This window comes from Elgaria multicarinata, chromosome 3, assembly GCF_023053635.1.
Source record: "Elgaria multicarinata webbii isolate HBS135686 ecotype San Diego chromosome 3, rElgMul1.1.pri, whole genome shotgun sequence".
NCBI lineage: Eukaryota > Metazoa > Chordata > Lepidosauria > Squamata > Anguidae > Elgaria > Elgaria multicarinata.
In genome coordinates, this window is record NC_086173.1 from 149107708 (window position 1) to 149129856 (window position 22149).

Consider the following 22149-nt stretch of genomic DNA (forward strand, 5'->3'; position numbering starts at 1 on the left):
CGACGGCACCGCCACCGGCTGGCACCGTCCCCGCTCGCCAGCTATTAATAGGGGCCGGGCTGCTGCTGCTGATCCGGGTGCTGCCTGGGCACGGGGAGAGATCCTGCGCAGGGCAGAGGGGCGGCGCCCTCGAAGGCGGCGGCGGCGGCGCAGCCACAACACCCCCCCCCCCATCGCCCAGGCAGGGGCGCAGAAGGGGCAGAGGGCGCCCCGGGGACGCGCGCCGGAGCCCCTGCCGATTGCTCAATCGTCCCTACCTGGTAGGTCCGGCTGTGTGTGCGCGCGTGCGTTTTCTCGGGGGCTGAGCGAGGGCAGGTTCTCTGGGGAAAGGGGGGATTGCCGAGGGTCCTCGGAGGGAAAGAGGCTTGGGATGCCCCGCGTTGGGCTGCTCAAGGGCGTCTCAGCGTCTCTTTCTGTTTTATTATCCAGGATTCCCCCCCCCCCCCAACCTGCAACAGGGAATCAACCCACTTCCCTTTGGTAGAGCCAACCTGGTGCCTCCTGGTCTTTTTTGGACTACAGCTCTCCTCGTCCCTGAGACCATCGGCTGTGCTGTCTGGGGCTGATGGGCGTTGAAGTCCAGAACATCTGGCGGGCACCAGGCTGTGGGGAGCTGTCCTATATCTATGTGATCCTCCATCTTTTATATCTAGTTATCCTCCTCCTCCTTTTTCTGTTGGTTGTTGTTGTTGTTGTTTTAAATAACAAACAAAAACAGCTAGAGGTGATGTGCCACTGATGAGACATACCTTTAAATAGCGGCGGAGGGAGGGGGGTCGGTGTAATGCAATCACAGGTCATGTGTCCCCCCTCCCCCAGTAGAAAACCTGTGCTTTAATGCCTATCACCCACCCTGTGTTTACTCCTAATCATTTTGGTCAATTAGTCATTTTGGTAAATTTAGTAACCATCCCAGTCTTCAGTCTATGCTTGCATGTGATGGGAAGAGGAGCCCGTAGCTCAGTGGGTTACATGCTTTGCATGCAGAAGGTCCCGGTTCGATCCCTGGCTTCTCCCGGCAGGGCTAGGAGAGAATCCTGCCTGAACCCCTGGAGAGCTGCTGCCAGTCAGTGTTGACAATACTGGGCTAGATGGACCAACGGTCTGACTCTGCATAAGGCAGCTCCGCGTGTTCCTCTGCTCTCGCCTGGCTCGGAGCTGGTGAGGTTAAAGGCACTCTGCATGCAGTTAAAGGTGCGGTTTCTTTCACATGGTTGTGGGCTAAACCTTGCATTCAAAACAAAGTCTGGGATGGATTGTTGATATGTTCTGGCTCAAATGAAATGGGGTGGTTTGGGGTGGAGGACCATGAGTAACAGTGTAATAGGGAAGTGTGTTACTGTTTCTGTGGTGTGTTCAGGTGTGTGTTGAAAGCTGTGAAGGGTGGGTGTAACTCGTATGGCACTCGATTGTATGCAACTGAAAGCCAAACTAGCCACGATACCATTCACACAGTTAGGAATTTTGTGAATGGCTCTTAAAAAGTAAATTGCAGGCACTGGGGCAGGATTTGGCCCGTAGCAGGGTGTGCATGTGCAAAGGATTACACACACACACACACACACACACACACGCACAAAGCCTGTGCCAGGCAGTTCATTTAGTTTGGCCCTGAGGGGGTTCTTGTATAAATTTGGAGGTAGATGTGTAATTTGCACAGGCATATACAAGATAATTGCTTTTGAATCTGAAATAAGTAGCATAATGTCATGACTTCAGGTTATGTAGTTCTCTACTCCCTAGGATTTTAGAAAGGATGCGATGACACAACTCTTTAATTTAGCCTTTTAAATTCTGCAGTTGTTCAAGTGTTTTACTGTTTTTAATGTTGTTGTTAGTGGTTTTATTGTTTTAAATTGTTACGCACCAGCTTGATGAGTTTTAAGCCAATAAAGCAATACATAAATGTTAACAATAACATCAATAATGAATAGCAAATAGTGTCACATACAGATTTTTTTTTAAACCCATCTATACTGGCAAATTGCACACGATAGTGTCAACAAACAAAATGAAAAAAGCATTAAAGTAGATTGTTATTGAGAACTTTATCCATATCAGCAGGCGGCTAAGTGGGTTTGTAGTAGATAAGGCTGATGTAGTTTTGCCACTGTAAAAGCAAAGAGAGTGGGTTTTTGTTCTTATGGATGAAGTAACACATTTATAAAAGAACAAAAGGGAAAAAAGATAACGACAGGACAATTGAATAAATAATTGGATCCCACTTATTGATTATTGTAAAAAAGAATGTCTTGCTTCCAGAAATGCAGTGTAGTTTTTCCACGCTCTGAATCCAGTGATTATTTGATTCTCTAACCCCAACCCTGTTTTCTTATTTCTGATCGAATATAGCTAAAACTAAGTATAGTATTTGCTATTTTATTTTAATTAGAAATTATCAGGACTAACTTTGGAATAGAATTATAGTAGGTTGTATATGTTTTAAAAAAATAACTTCGCAATTATGGTTCTTGTGAAAGCAAAGAGAGACTTTTGTAATGGTGTTATCCCATTTTAAAAATTGAATCAATTTGTACGTCGTCCCTCAGGTTCAGCCTCAGGCAGGATTAGGGTCTATTTATGCCACGGTTCTGTGGGAATGCAGCAGCAAAGGTGCAGAATGTGGGCTTAGGCTTTTAACCAGTGTAGTATGGTGGCTAAGGTGTTGGACTAGGAGTCGGGAGATCCGGGTTCAAGTCCCCACTGGGTGAATTTGGGCCAGTCACAGACTTTCAGCCTAACCTACTTCACAGGGTTGTTGTTGTGAGGATAACATGGAGAGGAGGAGGATTATGTACGCCGCCAGGGATGCCTTTAAGGTAGATTCCTGCATTGAGCAGGGGGTTGGACTCGATGGCCTTATAGGCCCCTTCCAACTCTATGGTTCTGCTGCTTCCTAGTTCCCTATTCACAATCACTACAATAGATTCAGGGTTGGTGTGCTTTCCCTACTAAGAGGAAAGGGTTATATTTCTTTTTAAAATGTGAATAGTGTGGGAAGTATGTATGGGAGGCTTTTCCCAGCCTTTCTCATAGGCAGTACTTAGAACTCAGGGATGCCTAACTGATTGGCAGTAGACTCAGGACAGACCAAAAAGAAGAAAGAAAGAAAGAAAAAGCAGTAGCTCTATGGTTGAGAACGTGCTTTACATGTGGAGGGTCCCAGGTTCAATCCCCAGCATGTGCAGGTAAGGCTAGGAAAAGAACCCATCTAAAATCCCGGAGAGTGTAGAATGTCCTTCCCCAACCTGGTGCCCTCCAGATGTTTTTGAATACAATTCCCACGAGCCCCAGCCAGCATGGCCAATGGTCAGGGGTGATGAGGGCTTTAGTCCAAAACATCCAGAGGGCACCAGGTTGTGGAAGGCTGAGCTTAGACTCTTCATGGGGAGGCTCCCTTGCTCCATGGGAGAGCACCTGCATTGGGTGCTGAAGGTCCCTGGTTAGATTCTCAGCATCTTCTGACAGGGCTGGAGAAGACCCCTGCCTCAACTGGAGAGCCGTTGCCAGTGTAGAACCAGATGGACAGATGGTCTGACTCACTATGAAGCAGCTTCCTATGTACTAATGATGCTCACACAAGATGTAACTAACTTATGGAACTCACTGCCACAAAGTGTGGTGATGGTAGTAGGTGGCTTATCAGAGGTCCCCAGTGTGTAGCTCAGGGGCCCCTCCAATGGCTTTCTGCGAAGGAATTTTCAGCATGGTGCCTGCGGGCGCCCACAAAACTTTTTTTTAAAATCCTCCATTATTTTATTACACGTACATGGATTTGTATGTATTCATAGCAATGAATATATATATACAGTATATGAAATGCATACAACTTTCTAGCAATTATACATAGGCTTCAGTGAAAGTGGACCAAATATCCAATAAGTATCCATTTGAAGGTGGAGTCTATGTGCCACCCAATCCAATATTGAAAGTGTTATAAGGACCTCAATACATTGAATTATAGGAGGTGAGTGTTTATCCTTCCAATATTGTAATATCAGTCTTTTAGCTTTCAAAACCGTGTAGAAAATCCATTTATGCTGATCATTTGTTAATTTCTTTGAAACAGGTAAATAATCTAAAAGAGCGTGTACATCTGTGAATATTAAAGGCTGTAGCAGTGCAAAATTTATCAGTGTAATATACTTCTCCCCAAAATAGGCAACTACTGGACACTGCCAAACATATGTTTGAAAGAAGGATTAGCTGTATTGCACCATCAGCAATTAGCCAAATTAGACACCTTATGAAAGAGACGCCGCGGTTCCGATAGACACGAAACAAACGTATTTGTTGGAGAAGATACAGCCTAAGACCATAGACGTGAAAGGGAGATGCCAAAGCATTGATCCACCGATCATGCATTTTGTGTTGGTGCCCGCAGCAGTTTCTCAAATTCCCAGATGCGCTCACGCGTCCCACAAAGTTGGGGACCCCTGGCATAGATGGCTTGAAAAAGGCATTAGAACAATTCATGGTGGATATATCTGTACAAACCCTTCAGGTGAATGGAACCTCCAGGTAGAGAGGAAACCAATCTCTGCGTACCAATCTCTCCCCCGTCTTTGACGGGGACAAAGAACTGGGGGAAGCCATCGTCTACATGTCCTGTTTATGAGCTCATAAAGCATCCATCTGTCTATCCTTGGAAACGGACTAGATGGACCTGGTTCTGATCCGACAAGTCAATTTTGATGTTCTCTTCACTGTGAGTTCAGAATTGTAGTTAAAGTTAGCAGGGCTGGCGTTGACCATAGGAACAGGCTGAGGACACAGCTCTAAGGGTGTCAGTTCAAGTCAAGAGCACCATTGGAGTCCAGCTTTCCACGCTGCTTCTAACACGGCTGCCTTCCTCTGTGTGAACGGGAGAGTGTAACTGGACATCCAAACTCTCTGCGATGTTGCTGGGTGCTTCTGCGGCACGTCCCCAATCTGTGCGAGGAGCCAGCCACCCTGGAAGGAGTGCAAATCCAGGTGCTCCCTCTGCATGTGCGATCCATCTGTTTCTCTGTGCGATTTGTTCAGTTTGGGTATGTGTGTATGTGTGTGAGAGAGAGACGCAGGAGCTGTTATCTTTGCAACTCAAGCAGCCTACCTCGCCAGCCAAGTTCTAAGAAATCACTCATATCTCAACTAACATGCCGGGGAGGAAAAAGCAGGGGGAAGAAGACCACTAAAAGGAGAGAGGAGGGGCCGCCATGGATTTGTGTGCAATGAACCAACACTGAAACGTGTTCAGTGCTACCACGTGTGTGTGTGAATGTGAATGAGCCTGCTTGCTTAGCTCACCCAGAGCCATTTGCTCAGAATACTTGGGACCACAATACCTGACGGAATGTCTCTCCCGACGTGAATATACCCGGTCACTACGTTCAACATCTAAGGTCCTCCTCCGGGTGCCTACTCCGAGAGAGTCTCGGAGTGTGGCAAAGAGGGACAGGGCCTTTTCGGCGGTGTCCCCCAGACTATGGAATGATCTCCCTGATGAGGCTCGCCTGGCACCAACGCTGCTATCTCTCCGGCGCCAGGTTAAGACTTTCCTCTTTGCCCAGGCATATGGCGGCACATCTCAATCACCCACATGTTTAGTTTTTTTCAACGGTTTTTAATGCTTTATGTGTGTATGTTCTGTGTTTTAGAATTTTAAATTTTGTATACTCGTTTTTATCTCAATTTTAGAATTTCTGTAAACCGCCCAGAGAGCCCTGGCTATGGGAGCGGTATATAAGTGCAATAAATAAATAAATACACCTGCCGTCTGCTCGTGTTTCATTGCAGGGACTGATGTGCAGTGAAGCCCTGGACCTCCCATGTGACAAGTCAATCGCCCAATGGGGTGGGGGGGATCCCAACCTCTTCTTTTCGGTTAGGCGAGGCACCTCAGCCCTTTGCCACTGGAGGTGGCAGATTTGCAGTCAGGTGCTGGTACCTTTCGTGGTGCAGAGGTAAGAGCAGGAGGTATGACTGGCAGGAGAATGAACCTGCCTAGAACAGAGGGTGTTTACGGGGGGCATTCACTCCTTGCACAGGCGCCCATTTCCGCTGCCTGACCAGCATACACGTGCAACACATGTGTTTGCAGAGATACGTATCAACATTTGAACGGGGGTTACATGGGCGCGACTTGCGAGTGGATAAATACATGGCTGTATGGTCTGCTTTTCTTGAAACCTATGCATAACCCCCTTTTTATTTTAAATGAACGGTATACCTGATGGAAAAAATAATGATATTCATATATATGTATTTTTTTCCTTATTTCTTTTTCACAATTTATTTAATTTTGTTCTGTTAATATTCATGATAAAAAGGGAGAGAGAGAAAAGAGATGCATTTTGTCACATTCATGCATTGCACACTACTGTTTTTTTTTATTTTTATGTGCACGCTATAAGATATTTGAAGTGGTCGTTTGTGCTTCAAAGCTCTGAGATTCTGTGGCTGTTCAGCTGCATTCAGCTGATGGTTTTTCTGTGGAAGCCCCAAGTGCGCTCTCCTAAAACCAGTGGTAAATTTTGAACTGCAAGTGCTCATGACAGGGCCCATAGCCACACCTCCACAAATGCAGGCAGCTGTGTTGATCCATATCTGGATATGTGAAGTGCTGTATATGTGTGCATGGGATAGCTCACAACAACGTGTTGTTGCGAGGATAGCAACAACAATTTATTGTGGTGGTGGAAAATACCCCTGCTCCTACGAGTGTGAGGATTCCAGGAGAACAGGGAACAGATTCAGGACAAATAGAAGGAAGGACTACTTCACACAGCTCATAGTTAAACTATGGAATTCTATACCACAAGATGTGATGGCCACCAATTTGAATGGCGGGGGTTGAATAAATTCCTGGAGGAGAAGGCCATCAATGGCTACTAGTCCTTATGGCTGTGTGCTACCTCCAGGAGCAGAGGCAGTATGCCTATGTACACCAATTGCTGGGGAACATGGGCAGGAGGGTGCTATTGCACTTACGTCCTGTGTGAGTCCCTGGTCAACAGCTGGTTGGCCACTTCGTGAACAGGATGCTGGACTAGATGGACGCTTGGTCTGATCCAGCAGGACTCTTCTAATGTTCTTATGTAGGGAAGTCTGATTTGGATGGCAAATAACATCAGCATCTCTGCTAACCAAAACATCCCATCGCTTCGACCCTGCAAGACTCAGCTTCAATAGACCATGCTTAAAACTAATCCCATTAAATAGGGATATTGGAAGAAGGAAAACTGAGGTCCAGAGGGAAACATTGGTCAGTTTCTAGCGCTCAGGATGCTAAAGTCTGTGGACTTCATTCTTTTTTAAAAAATTATTTTTATTAGACTACTAAATAAAAACAAACAAATATAACAATTTAACATACCATACATAGAAAAAAAATCAAATACATAACAGATGACTTGAATATATAAATGTTAACATATAATACTTTATCCATAACATAATCCAACAAGTGCTCCCCCTTCCATTCGGGATCATTCCTGTTTCCAAAATCTTGTGGACTTCATTCTAAGCCAGCAAAGCACTGTGGAATAAGATGTGGTGATGGCCACCAACTTAGATGGCTTTAAACGGGATTTAGGAGAATTCATGGTGGATAAGGACATCAATGCCTTGGCTATTAGTTGTGATGTCTATATCCTTTAGATCTGGGAAAAGGGCAGAAAAGGGCAACCAAGAGGATCAAGGCGCTGGAATAAATCCCCTAAGAGGAAAAGTTACAATGTTGGAGACTTTTTGCTTTAGAAAAATGGCGAGTAAGATATGATAGAGGTGGATGCATATACACATGGTGTGGAAAAAGTAGATAGGGAGACATTTTTCTCCCTCTCTCATAATACTAGAACTCATTGGGGTCATTGCATGAAACTGATGGATGGGAGGTTCAAGACAGCTAAAAGGAAGGACGCCTTTTGCACAGCACATTGTCAAAGTGTGGAATTCGCTACCACGAGATGCAGTGGGATGGCCACCAGTTTGGACGGCTTTAAAAGGGGATTAGTTAAATTCCTGGAGGATAAGGCTATCAATGGCTGCTAGTCATGATGGATGAATAAACCCGCCCAGTATCGGAGGCATTGTGCCTTTGAATACCAGTTGCTATGGAGCGTGAGGAGGCGGGTGCTTTTGTGCTCGGATCCTGCTTGTGTCTTTCCTAAAAGAATCTGGTTGGCCCCTGCAGGGAAAGAGGATGCTGAACTACATACGTTTTTGGTTTGGTCCAGCATAGTATTTCTTATAAGATCTTGTATTAAGTTTAAGCAAGAGTGCCGACGGGTTCTAATTATTATTATTTATTTATTTATTTATTTATTTATTTATTTATTACCCGCCTCTCTGATTGGATAGAGGCAGGGAACAGCAGCAAGCATAAAATACATAAAATACTGATTAAAAACATAGTATACACTGTTAAAACCATCCTAAAAACATATTAAAAGCATCCTAAAATTCCACTGGATAGCCCTGCCGGAAGAGATCAGTCTTGATAGCTTTCTTGAATGCTAATAGACTGTCAAGTTGACAAGTCTCCTCCGGCAGGCTTTTCTACAGTCTGGGAGCAGCAGAAGAGAAGGTCCTCTGGGTAATGGTTGTCAGCCTAGTGTTCACTGACTGAACTAAATTCTTCCCAGAGGACTGCGTGTGTGGGGCGGATTGGCGTAATGCCTTGTGACTAAATAATAATAATCCTGAGTAGGTGTTCTTGCTTTTTACATTTGAAAAACATCATGGAGGTTCTAGAAAAAATAAGAGGCAAGCCAAAGCAGGACCGAAGTTAAGCAGTTCTTGCTGCAAAAAGTTTGCCCAGAGGGCAGATGATGCTGCCTCCTTGCTGAAGCTATGCAAGTCTAAAAGCGTCATCAGACAGGGGATAAGATCATGGTTCCCTACCGTCGCTTCTCCGCCCCCGCTCCTGTCCCACATTCCTGGGGAAGAAAGAGGAAGTAAACAATGACCATGTGGCCCATTCAGGGGGCATTTTTATCACGCTGCTTTTCCTGAACACAGCAGGAAATAGCGGCACATTCTGTTCACCCCCCCCCCAAAAAAAAGTTGGATTAAAAGTGGTCCATTTTGTGACAGGAAAAAAAGGCAAGAAGGAGCGGGAGGTATGTGGGAGGCGGATGGCACGAAAAACTATGAGTAGACAGTAGCAAGCGTGTGATAAAATGCTTTTCTGATGAACCCCTGTGTCCCCTCAGAAGACTGAGGGGAGACATGATAGCACTCTTCAAATACTTAAAAGGTTGTCACACAGAGGAGGGCCAGGATCTCTTCTTGATCCTCCCAGAGTGCAGGACATGGAATAACGGGCTCAAGTTAAAGGAAGCCAGATTCCGGCTGGACATCAGGAAAAACTTCCTGACTGTTAGAGCAGTGCGACAATGGAATCAGCTACCTAGGGAGGTTGTGGGCTCTCCCACACTAGAGGCATTCAAGAGGCAGCTGGACAACCATCTGTCAGGGATGCTTTAGGGTGGATTCCTGCATTGAGCAGGGGGTTGGACTCGATGGCCTTGTAGGCCCCTTCCAACTCTGCTATTCTATGATTCTATGATCTATGCCTGAATGGGAGACTATCAGAGAACTCTATGTATCTTGCAATGAGAGGCACATAGGATTTCACCTTAAATGAATAAAACAATAAATTATTACTCAGGGAAGGTAACATGTGAAACAATCTCTCAAAATCTTTTAAAATAGTGGAAAAGGTTCTTTCTGATGACAGAGGCCGTGCATCTCCCGCTCCATTTTCCTATTTGCATTAACTTCAGAAAACCAGACTCTTCTGGGATAAATTGATATTTGGTGGGTTTTCCTGCCGTGTGCATGTAAAGATGTGCTGTAAAATGCCCACTAGAAGGTGCTGTCCCATTCAACTGCATTGTGGCTGTACAAGCCATGTGGTCGCTGCTCTCTTCCTGCTGTCTTCCTCATGTATTTACAGCTCATTGCAAAAGCGGAAGAGATGCACGAAGCAGAGCCACGGTAAGGGAACGCGGTTTCCCCACCATCTGAAGGGGCTCTTTGACTAGCACATATAAATTAATGTATATGGATGGACATACAATGAGAGCTCATGGCTTCCTTTCCTTCCAACCCCATCTTCAACCACCTATCCAAACAGAAAAAGTAAACTTCAGTAAACTTAAATGGTTAATGAAATAGTTTATCTTGCAGTTGATTGGGCTGTGGTTTATAATACACTATCTGCAACTCACATTTGTCAATATTGACTAGCACACCATCTCTGCAAAAAAAGAAATTAATATTGGGTCACTCCACAAACACTTTCAACTTTAAAATGTTACGGAATCTACACACGCAGTGGAATGATGTGGTAGAGTGGACTGTACCATGTCAACAAAGAGTCTTATGGCGCCTTAAAGACTAACTCACCTGCATCAGATGCATGAGGAATTATGGAGAACTTTTAAGTTTTTGCAGGACATACATTGGTTGGGTGTGGGGAAGAAACAGTGAGGGCAGAAGGAAACTAAACGTTGGAAGTGACAATCACATGATTAACATTCACAGTGCAGTTCTTGCTGGCACTAGGTAAACCAAGTAACTCATGTGATGTGATAAAAAATCCATTATTCTGATTCAAGCCTCCGGCGGTAGAATTCGTCAACAGGTTTAGTTCTAACTCAGCCATCTCTCTCTTTCTAGCTTCTCTCTGAAGTTTCTTTGTTCCACATTGGCCACTTTAAAGTCAGTATGTGAGAGTCGCGGGAGGCTGAAGTGTACTCCCATTGCGGTGTCGAATTGTATCCGATTACTCTTTTCCACAGAGACTGGCCTTGCGTGTTTGCTACATACCCAAGGCATTGGGAGAATGTTTCACTATGTTCCTTCTTTATCAATGCTTTTTACCATGCTCAGCCTTTACCTTTGTTCTGTGACGGATACGACTGTGACTTGGGTCAGTCCAGCATCCTGCCCCTGATTCTTCTGGCGTTGCCTTCCTTTCCCACTGGGCAGATATAAGAGAGATTAGCAACAATGTGCATTCCCTGGCATTGCTGCTCAGTTTTATTCCGACTGTACTTTTATATTATAGTTTTAAGCTTTTATAGTTTATATTATTTTCTTGATAACAACTCTGCTATTCTATGATTCTATGAAATCCCCTCTTCATCACAACAGTTAAAGCTGCAGGTGCCCTGCCCTCTTTTAAATCTGGTCACTCTAGTATAGCTCCTGCAGCTTTAACTGGTGTGATGAAGAGGAAATTTCACCAGGTTCTCCATATAAGCAAATGACACCCGCTGAACTTCCTTTTCAATACAACTGTTAAAGATACAGGAGCCCTGTCCTCCTTTTCATAGGGTCACCCTTGCTTTGGCTATGGGGTGGTACAGAAATGGAATATATATATATATATATAAAAAAAAATAGACGGGTGATGCTCAAGGAAGGGCAGCTGGGACGGGACCTGCTGGACCTTCATGGTTCGCTGTGCAAAGGCTGTGCAGGAACGTAGAGCAGCTGCCAACGCAAACTCTGTTTCTTCTTCTCCGTTCAGATAAATGTATCCAATATGGACCATACCCTGGCCTGGCTCTGGCGTCTCCTGTGGATGCTGACACTGCTGTATTTGCCTCTCCGAGAAGTCCATGGCTTCTTCCCCAATTTCTGGTCTCGCGCCATGGCTCTCGCCTGGGAGTCCGTCACCCACCAGGACATGACCGAGGAGGCCATTCTGAACGTCACCGTGCGCCTCCTTGCAGAGACGCCTCGCCCCGGCAAGGGGAAACGCATCCGGGAGGAGGACTTCAAGGTGAGAGGGAATGGGATCCACACACCTGAAGGACTACCATGATTCCAAAGGCCAGGGTCCTTTAAAACTGGGAAATCTTGTGAATGAGGCAGCAAGGAATGATGGGGTAGAAGGCAAGACTCTTCTCTCCATCTCTCTGGAATCTGATTTGGCCTACAACTTCCATCATCCCTCACTATTGGCTATGCTGGTTAGGGCTGATAGGAGCTGTAGGGCTAACCAACTATGTCCTTATTGAAACAGAGAAAGCCTAGCTACAGTTATCCATGCTCTGGTGACCTCTCATCTGGATTACTGAAATACATTATCCGTGGGGCTGTCTTTCAGATGGGGGGAACCGTGTCTCTGCTTCCTGCTTCTCTTCCACATTTGCAATGAGCTTTTACATAAGGAAGAGAGCAGCGACCATGTGGCCCATACAATTCAATGGGACAGTGACCTCTAGTGGGCATTTTATAGTGGAACTTTGCCTGCACAAGGCAGAAAACATGACAAATATTGATATATTCCAGAAGAGTCGGGTTTATTTTTTTAGCTCTAAAACCAGAAAATGGAGTGGGCGAAGCACAGGAGGCTGACGTCAGAATGACCCATGAACATCTGTGAGTGGCCAGTCACGAATGTGCTATAAAACGCTTGTTTAAAGAAGCTCTTTGAAAATGATTTGGAAACTTTGCCTGGTCCAAAATAGGGCAGCGAGATCGATAACAGGGACTGGCCAATATTGTCAAACTGCAAGACCCTTGCCCTCTTTTGTATCTGGTCACTCTAGGCAGGGCTCCTGCAGCTTTAACTGTTGTGAGGAAGAAGGAATTTCACCAGGTGCCTCATGCATACAAATGTCACCTGCTGAAATTCCCCTTTCTATCCAACTGTTAAAGATACAGGAGCCCTGTCCTCATTTTCATATGGTCACCCTAACTATGTTCAAGTGCAGAAACACCTACATTTGTAGGATTCCCTTCCTGGGACAAATAATGATTTGGGTGGGGATTCATTATGTTACAATTGTGGGAATGGCACAAGAGGAGGGTTAGCCCCCTTCCACCGCTACAAAACAAACTCATGCTGTGGATTTTTCATCATCTCATCTAATTTGGTCCCCTTGACTCCCTTTTCGGGCGGGATCTACCCTGCCCTGCCTGAGGCAATGGGAACTGTCTCTGAGCTGACTAATCCTCTCATCAAATGATGGTACACCCCAGAATCCTTTGTGCTGCGGCAGAGGTCCCTAGAGCAAACTCTGTTTGGGCAGAGCCTAGCTTGTTGAGATAGTGCACGCTGTCTCTACCTTGTTCAGCCCTGATGCTAATGTGGGCCCATTCAGAAGACACCTTAAACCATGGCTTTAACCACCGTGCATAAGGCTTTTTGCTTTATTCACCATGATTAAAGCCATGGTTTAAGGTGTCTTCTGAACATGGCCTGGCTTTCTGGCTTAACCACTGTGGTTAAAGCCATGGTTTAAGGTGTCTTCTGAACACAGCCTGGCTTTCTGGCTTAACCACTGTGGTTAAAGCCATGGTTTAAGGTAGGGTGACCATATGAAAAGGAGGACAGGGCTCCTGTATCTTTAACAGTTGCATAGAAAAGGGTATTTCAGCAGGCGTCATTTGTATATATGGAGAACCTGGTGAAATTCCCTCTTCATCACAGCAGTTAAAGCTGCAGGAGCTATACTAGAGTGACCAGATTTAAAAGAGGGCAGGGCACCTGCAGCTTTAACTGGTGTGATGCAAGGTCTCTCCTAACCTGATGTCTCTTCCCACCCCCAGGACAAGACTCTCCTGGCGGATGACATATTTGCTGCTTTCTACGGCCCTGGGGTATCGGCAAAGCGTTTCCGCGCAGCTATCGCCCAGGTGGCCAACGCCAATGCCGCCATGGACTTTGCGAATACTACGCGGGATGACCCTGTGCTCCACTTCGACTCAGAGCTTATCCACTCCACCAGTGCCTGGCTGCTGCAGGCCCGCAAAGAGGTCCTTCAAGCCGTTCGCTCTGAGCAGTATGATGTTGCCCGAGAGAGGCTGGGCCAGCTGCTCCATTCCTTACAGGTGCTTCCCAGTATTGGCGGAGCCGTACACATGGGCAGCGGGGGATGGGGTAGCTGCTGTTGAGCTAGATCAGCCTTCACCAACGTGGGCTAGATCTACACTACTGCTTTATAGTGATATTTATTTATTTATTTATTTATTACATTTCTATACCGCCCAATAGCCGGAGCTCTCTGGGCGGTTCACAATATTGGAGCACACTGATAACTGCTGGGGCCTATTACACATTCTCTATACCACTATCATAATGTTATTTCCTGCTTTTAATTCCACATTATCCGAAATGCTGCAACAAATGTCATTGTGTGTCCTATGAGGTGTATCTGCACAAGAGGGATATAGCGTTATTATGATGGGAGCGTAATGATATGACACGAGGTGTAGATTTGGCCCTGGTGTTCTGGATTTCAACTCCCATCAGCCCCAGCCAGCACGACCAGTGATCAGTGGACCTGGGAGCTCTGACCCAAAATACCTGGAGGGCCAAATTTGGAGAAGGATGAGCTGGAAAGAAACAATATAATCTTGGTCCTAGGCCTCTACTGTTTTGCTCTAAAGTAGTACTATGAAAGTAAATAAATTAGGAATGGATTGTGGTCTTGGGCTCTTGGTCAAATGTGGCTCTGTATTTTTTTAAAAAAGCTTTAAAAACATAGCATGCTTTACATCATGCCTGAGGACCCCTTTCTCAGCATACACCAAGGTGCACTACCCCACCCATGTTTTTAATTAACATATTTTCATACTAGCAGCTGAGATTGTTGTGAAATAGGTTTCTGTTGAGGCTGAAAACTATGTATCTGCCTTGCACTCAGTTAGGGTAAGTAAGTAAGTAGGTGAGTGGTACTGAATTGATAACATTATTATAGTCATATAGGGTGACCATATGAAAAGGAGGACAGGGCTCCTGTATCTTTAACAGTTGTATTGAAAAGGGAATTTCTGCAGGTGTCATTTGTATATATGGAGAACCTAGTGAAATCTTCTCTTCACCACACTAGTTAAAGCTGCAGGTGCCCTGCCCTCTTTTAAATCTGGTCACTATAGTATAGCTCCTGCAGCTTTAACCATAGTGATAAAGAGGGAATTTCACCAGGTTCTCCATATATACAAATGACACCTGCTGAAATTCCCTTTTTTATGCAACTATTAAAGATACAGGAGCCCTGTCCTCCTTTTCATATGGTCACCTTAAATGTATCTATTCAAGTCACTGTATCTAGCCTGTTGCTCAAATATATTTATCTTTCTTCTGTTGGAACTTCTATTTTTTTATCTCCCTTTCCAAATTTGATTTGTCTTAGTAGGTTGCATTGTTGCAAAGTATGAATACATGGGCTATTGGGTGGTGTAGAGACTTAATAAATAAATGAGTTCACTTTGTTCTGTTAGGAAATACCTTTCTTTTCTTTCCTCAGTCCCACCAATGTATCATTTCAAATATTTACGACTTGCCTTTCTACAAATAGCTAAACTTAAACCCCAATAAAAAAACAATACAAGAGGAATTATCACCCCTCCAACCCCCAACCCCTCAAAGGTCTGCAGGAGCTACAGTCAATAAAATAGCAGGTACTAAACCAATAGCTTCTCATAATCTTTCTTTCTGGCTAGGATTTCTACAGCCATAGCAACTGGGTTGAACTTGGACATCAGCAGATACACCCAGATCTGGCCCAGCCAGGCCGTGAAATCAAATCCATTGCGGAAGGTAACAGACTAGTGTGATTTTTCTCTTACGCTTCAGGAATTTACCTCAACATAGGAGGAGTTGTTGATGTTTCAATTTCTTAAACTCCTTTCTTAGAAAAAAAAAGTCTCAAGTGTTTTTACAACAACAACAACAACAACCATATAAAAATGCAAAACGCTTTAAAACAGCTAAAAACAATTAACAGTAAAATACCACAACCCAATAAAACAGCTAAATTAAGCAGCCCACTGTAGTCCACGAAATGTTAACCTGGCATTGAAAATATGAAAATGTCGGTGCTGGGCAGACCTCATAACCTATCACCACATTGGGTTTATGCTGTGTCTAGTTTGGGGAAATACCCCAAAAACTTGTTGGTTAAATTGGGGAAACGGAGGCCTCTGCTTTGTTCATTCGGGGGACTTCATCCAGGACTCCTGGGTCCACGTTCTTGGGCTTTCTTTATTGTGTGCCTCTCGTATCCTTCAGCTGGCGTCCGGACTTGCAGCGACTGCTCAGAGTGGACATGTGAAGAAAACCTCTTACAAGGCATCACTGCTAAAAGGCTTCTGACAACGGGTTACTATGGCACCCAACCAGAAAAACCAATTGGTATGTTTTTGTCGCTTAGAATAGGATGGCGGCGCAGTGGGGGGGGGGCTGTGTTTTGAGGCAGAGGTTTTGTTCTCAATCTTAATTTGTATTCCTTGTGCGTCTTTGCACAGTTCACATTAAAACCCATGAGAATAAAAACTGGTTTTACCACAGTTTAGAGAAGTGCTTTTTTTTCTCTCTGTCTCTCAGGTTCTTCTCCTGTGATCGAGATTTTTTTTCTTTCCCCACCAAAGCTGCTTGTTTCTTTTTCTACTTCCTTGCGTGTGTATATATTTTATTTTATTATAGAAAATAACAAGTTCAACTTTGTCCTGTTGAACGAAAGAGCTGTGTCATGCCCTGCCGTAGATAATGTATGAAGGAGAAGCCGACCGTTAAGAGTGATTCTATCTATTCAGTGAATTTCTCTTTTGTTCCACGAGGCCTAACGCTTAGCTGTTTGCTGCCTCTTGAGGCAAGTGGGTTTTAGCATTCGCCCTCACTTTAGAAAGAGAGAAAACAGAAAATGGTGGCACCTAGCAATGGAACAAATCATTAGGGGCAAACTAGATATGATGCTAAACTTTGAAATGCAGTGTTCTGTTTTGTTTTTATTGTTAGCAGGTTTTTGTCTGTACCATGATGTGTGGGAAGTGACGTAGCTTTTTCCTGCCCTGCTGGGACCCTGATGAAAATTACTGCCACCCAGTGTCTTTAGCCCCGGAAGGCAAACTCCCACTGGTGATTGTGGGAACTTACTTTCCAGGGCTAATCGCCACTGCGGGGTGGGGACAATTTTTGTCAGGATTGTGATGGGGGGAGGAAGGTTTAACCTCCCACTCTGCACACCATGATCCAGGTGAAAATCAGGAGCCTCTACAGTGGCTATTAACTACAAACTACCCACCAGTATACTTCAAGTGATGCATTCAGGGGTGACATCTGGCTCTCCAAGGCTCACTTCAGGATTTCCCAGAAGTCTGAGCCCCTTTCGCTATTGTTTGGTGATTTCTCAGCATTTGTGCAGTTTCCCCCCTTTCTAAAAGATTTGAATGCCTCTCCTAAGGCTTAGTTGATAAGAGCTTCTATCTAAAATAGGCTGTAATTTTTAGAAATATTTTTGCCCCACCCCGTTTGCTTTCAGCCCTGCCCACCACTGGAATGCAGCCCCCGAAAGCTGCTACAAAATTGGCCCTTAGGCTGAAGGTGGTTCTGCACTCCTGGTTTAGCAGCTTAGTTTGGTTCTTACAGACCAAGGTAGAAGCCCCTCTTTTTAAAAAAAAAAAAAAAAATCTGAGGTTGGAGGTAAGCATTTGGTACAAACACACATACGAGTCTGAATCTCCTCAGAGTGAGGGTGAGGACTTATCCTGCGATAGAAATTGGTTCCTTATGGAAGTTTGTGGGTCCTTTTACATGATGTCGTCAAGCACCAGGGCCTCTCCTGTGCTTTCAGACCTTTATCCCATTTTTTAAAAGATCGTGGATAATGAGCTAGTTAAATATCACAAGTTGATTTTCTCCATGAAAAGAGGAAGTAGCCCGACAACACAGCACCATCTAGTGGCTGTATAATGAAACATATAGAGCTTGCAGATAAAGGAATTCCCTAGGGGAAAAACAACAACAGAAGTGCGTGAAAATCCCACTAAGAATATGGAACAGAAGCCCTGATAAAGTTGAGGGATGAAAAGCTAGAGGTGGAGAAGCTCAATGTTGGAATACTGTCCTAATTGAAAAGAAAGCTCTTTTTCTATAGGAACAAGCATGTTGGGCAGTCATTCTCTACTTACATTCTGAATGATACAGTCTCAGGAGGGACTATGCGGATAAGGACAGACTGTACCATGAGCTTTTTAATATGTCAATTGCCCCTCATCCGCACAGTGTCTGTTAGCTCGACCTAGGCCCTTTCTACACCTAAGGGTTATCCCAGGAAAATGGAGATATCAACCCTGCCTGTTCCTGGGATCCCTTGTGTGGCATTTCATAGAATCATAGAATAGCAGAGTTGGAAGGGGCCTACAAGGCCATCGAGTCCAACCCCCTGCTCAATGCAGGAAGCACAGGGATGATCCCAGGACGATCCCGGAATAAAGGGCTGGTGTAGACATGCCCCTAGTTTCTTGAACCTGGAAGATTATTTTTCTAGGAGGTTAATATCACACTAGTGTACTCCTAACTTTTCCTAGAATTTGGGTGTTTATGTCGGTGGCTCACTTCCTTCTTCTGTTGTTTGATATTTTCCTTTCTCCCCAGGGAAGTGTAGTCATGGCGGGAGATTTGACGACAGCCGCCACAGAGAACCTCGTGGCGGTATCAATAAGGACAGCTCATCCTTTTTGTTCTCGCCCCACCATTATCTGCATAGTGAGGCGGCGGCTCTGGCCCAGGAGGCCTCCAAACACTTCTTGGAGAAGCTGTGGCGAGAAATGGGGAGCAAGCCGTTCATGAGGTAATTTTGCTTGTTGTGTACATAATATCTCCTCCTCTGTCTGCGTGTGATGCTCCTAACCTTCCTAACAAGCCTGTGGCTTTTTTTTTACTTTCCCCCTTCCTGTTGCCAGCATGTAGGCCAGGGATGGAGAACTTTAGGTACGCTCTGTCCCCTGGCCCCCTCTTTCCAGTTGTTTGGGCTTTTGTGCACAATTTCCCCCCTTCTAAAAAGCCAGAATGCCTCTCCTAAGGTTTTGTTACTGGCAATGGGAGCTTTAAGCTAAACTATGCTGGTATTTTGGCCTCACTCTGTTGGCTTTGGCCCAACCCATCACAGGAACGCAACCCCCCCTCCCAGCACCTCTGCTAAAGGCTATCTTGTCTCTTGATACCATGTGTGTTTTCCTCTGCAACCTACTTCCCCACCTCCATAGTTCCTGCATCTGCACCTCCTTTATTAAGGCTTATGCTTTCTCCTCCCGACATGATCTCATCTGCCCCACAGCAACCAGCCTTTCATTTCCTTAGACCTTGCGTAAGCTGTTTTTTCCCCCTTCCAGCCAAATGTGACTTTCCACATCTCATATAGAAGCTGCAATATTTGTCATCATTCTATTGTGATGATTTCTCCCCAGCCCCCGTGAGCAGCTAGAATGTTCATGAAGCTTCCGTAGCATTACAGCACCCTGGCTGATCGGAGGAACGCTGGAGGTTGCCTTATGCTAGCGGCTCTCCAGAGTTTCAGGCAAGAATATTTCCAGCCCTTCCTGGAGATGCTGGGAATGAGCCTGGAACCTTCTGCCTGCAAAACGTGTGCTCTACCACTGAGGCACAGCCCCTCACCTCAAGTTTCATCTTGCTTTTGATCTAAACATTAGATTGGAGCTAGATCTATTGAGGAACACGTTGTTTCTGAAACCATTCCAACTTTGTAACATCGTTATTTTAGCAGTTACGTTATTTCACGCCCATCCCTACTCCCTGTTGTTGTTTTGTATGACAGTTACAGGGACAGGAGAAAAAAAGGTGTGTGTGTGTGTGTGTTTATTTTGCCAGTTGGCAATCATACTCTGGGTAGGCTTGGGCAGGGAACAGAGCTAGGCAAAGCTGGATGCGGTGAGACAAAGACAGAGATTGGGAGAGTCACTAGCAAGGCGCAGCAGCAAGGAGGGACCCTTCAAACGAAAGAGCTTGCCCAACCTGGAAGCTTTTAGCACGGTTGGCACCTTGGCACGTCTACTGCTCCGGCCTACTGATGCTCAAGAGACTTCTTCCAGATCTCTGTCTGGCCATCTTGTAGTTCCCTTCTTTGGCTAGAGCTTAGCAATGGTGCCCAGGCCAAATCTGCATCCAATTCTGAGCCCCATACTTCAAGAAGGATGCAGATAAACTGGAGGGAGTTCAGAAGAGGGCAACGAGGACGATCAGGGGTCTGGAAACAAAGGCCTACGAGGAAAGACTGAAAGAACCAGGCACGTTTAGCCTGGAAAAGAGAAGACTGAGGGGAGACATGATACACTCTTCATGTACTTGAAAGGTTGCCACACAGAGGAGGGCCAGGATCTCTTCTTGATCCTCCCAAAGAGCAGGACATGGACTAATGGGCTCAAGTGACAGAAAGCCAGATTCCGGCTGGACATCAGAAAAAACTTCCTGATGGTTAGAGCAGTACAACAATGGAACCAATTACGTAGGGAGGTCGTGGGTTCTCCCACACTAGAGGCCTTCAAGAGACACCTGGACAGGCATCTGTCAGGTATGCTTTAAGGTGGATTTCTGCATTGAGCGGGGGGTTGGACTCGATGGCCTCATAGATCACTTCCAACTCAACCATTCTATGATTCTATGAAATCTTCACCTCCCCCGACATGCCTCAGTTTGAGAGATTGCTGCAGACCTGCATCCCAGCAAGTATGTAGGGGAGCCGTGGGCCCTACTTTACAGAGGACAGTCCTCTGTTTCAAGGGTTGTCCAAAGTCTGTTTCAAGATAAAGAACCATAAGAAAGGATTGCCCAAGGGCAATCCACGTGAAGTGGCCCATCAACAACGAGTACCTGAATGACAGCTAACTGAGCAGGCACACAAGTCACAATTTCCTGTGCTATAATAATTACGTTTAAATTTGCATTTATGTTTTAGCCTATGTGAGTGCTATGCAAATCTGTGTCCTCATTTTTTGGTGATGCATTTCCTCTTTCTGGGCAATGTGGTCACTTTAGCCACGTGTTTGAATAACAATCAAGTAGGGTCTAGAATACAGAGGAAGTAGAGGTTGGCCTCTTTTGTGGCAGGGAATTAGAGCCGAAGGACTGTTGGGTTCTTTCCAACTCCTATGAAAATTCAGTTGGCTCAAATCCTAAAGGAGCTATCCAAGGTCCTGAACCCATTTGGGGGCTATAGTTCAGCATCTTGGTTAGCTCTGTTAGAGTTCTGGCTGGGATTACAGGATAATGGCTGAAACACAGTTTCTGCTCTCTTGTTCACAGGCTACTGGATATCAGTCCAACCACAGGATTGAGCTTTGTCGTGGACACCACTGGAAGCATGGGAGAAGAGATCAATGCTGCGAAGTTTCAGGCACGACATATCATTGACCGGCGCCGTGGCACTGCTCAAGAGCCAGATTTCTACCTCTTAGTGCCTTTCCATGACCCTGGTAGGATGATTGGCATTTGCACAGTTTCACTGGGGGAAACTGGGTTTGTTTATTAAATGTGTGTCCCACTTCTACGCCAAATGGTAGTCAACAGCAGTAAAATGCGAAGTTTAAAGGTAGAAAATATCAAAAACATAAAAAAGGACAAATAAAGCACATCAAAATACCACTGGAGCCAATTGAACAAATCACAGTGTATTTAGAGTGGCTATGAAAAGTCAGGTTCTCTGGTTAAAGGCTTGCTTGAATACAGATATCTTTGACAGCAAAAAGTTATCAGAGATAGGGCTAGATGGACCTCCTTTGGAAAGGAGTTCCAGAGCCCAGGAACAGTCACTGAGAAGGCCCTCTTTTGAGCTTCTGCCAAACGCACTTCAGATGTTGACAGGACAGAAAGAAGGGCCTTGCCCAAAGAACTGAAGATCCAGGCTGGTTCATATCAGAGAATATTGTCTTTCTAGAAGCTTCTAATGTAACTGTGAGAATTGCTATGTCCTTCATTGATGCTAAAGCAGATCAGGATTTATACTTCACCCACAAGAAAGGGAAGGAAAAGTGCTCCCATTTTGCTTTACGAGCACACTTGTATGTGTGAATTGGCCATTGCAGGCCAAACAAGACAGATGATGGATAGATCTTTAATCATAGTGCCTCTGTTTAGATGCTTTTCAGTTGAGTTGGTTCACACATTGAGCTGAATTGAAAGTGCATGGGTGAATGGGCCATTATGTGTTCTTTTGTGCTCTCGCTCTCTCATCTCTCCAGGGTTTGGCCCGGTCCATAAGACCAGTGACCCAGAAAAATTCTGGAAAATCCTTGACAGCATCAGTGCTCTGGCTGGTGGGGATGAGCCGGAAATGTGCCTTTCTGCATTGGAGGTAAAATATTCATATGAAGCCCTGGTATCTGCATAACTGTATGGATGAGAATTAC

General features: G+C 45.1%; 1 protein-coding gene across 3 annotated transcripts in view; it reads left to right on the forward strand.

The window, feature by feature from the left end:
* Positions 1-22149, forward strand: part of VWA7 (von Willebrand factor A domain containing 7) — a 41205-nt gene that overhangs the window by 238 nt on the left and 18818 nt on the right. Inside the window, exons 2-9 of one of the 3 annotated variants that reach the window (XM_063122316.1) lie at positions 988-1194; positions 11525-11779; positions 13555-13836; positions 15451-15547; positions 16019-16141; positions 18383-18578; positions 21047-21216; positions 21982-22094. In XM_063122316.1, the coding sequence (XP_062978386.1) occupies positions 1183-1194; positions 11525-11779; positions 13555-13836; positions 15451-15547; positions 16019-16141; positions 18383-18578; positions 21047-21216; positions 21982-22094 (1248 nt within the window). In that variant the 5' untranslated portion in view covers positions 988-1182. Of the gene's footprint in view, positions 1-4; positions 261-973; positions 1195-11524; positions 11780-13554; positions 13837-15450; positions 15548-16018; positions 16142-18382; positions 18579-21046; positions 21217-21981; positions 22095-22149 lie in introns of those variants that run through there. The other 2 variants (XM_063122317.1, XM_063122315.1) reach the window with 2 other exon arrangements.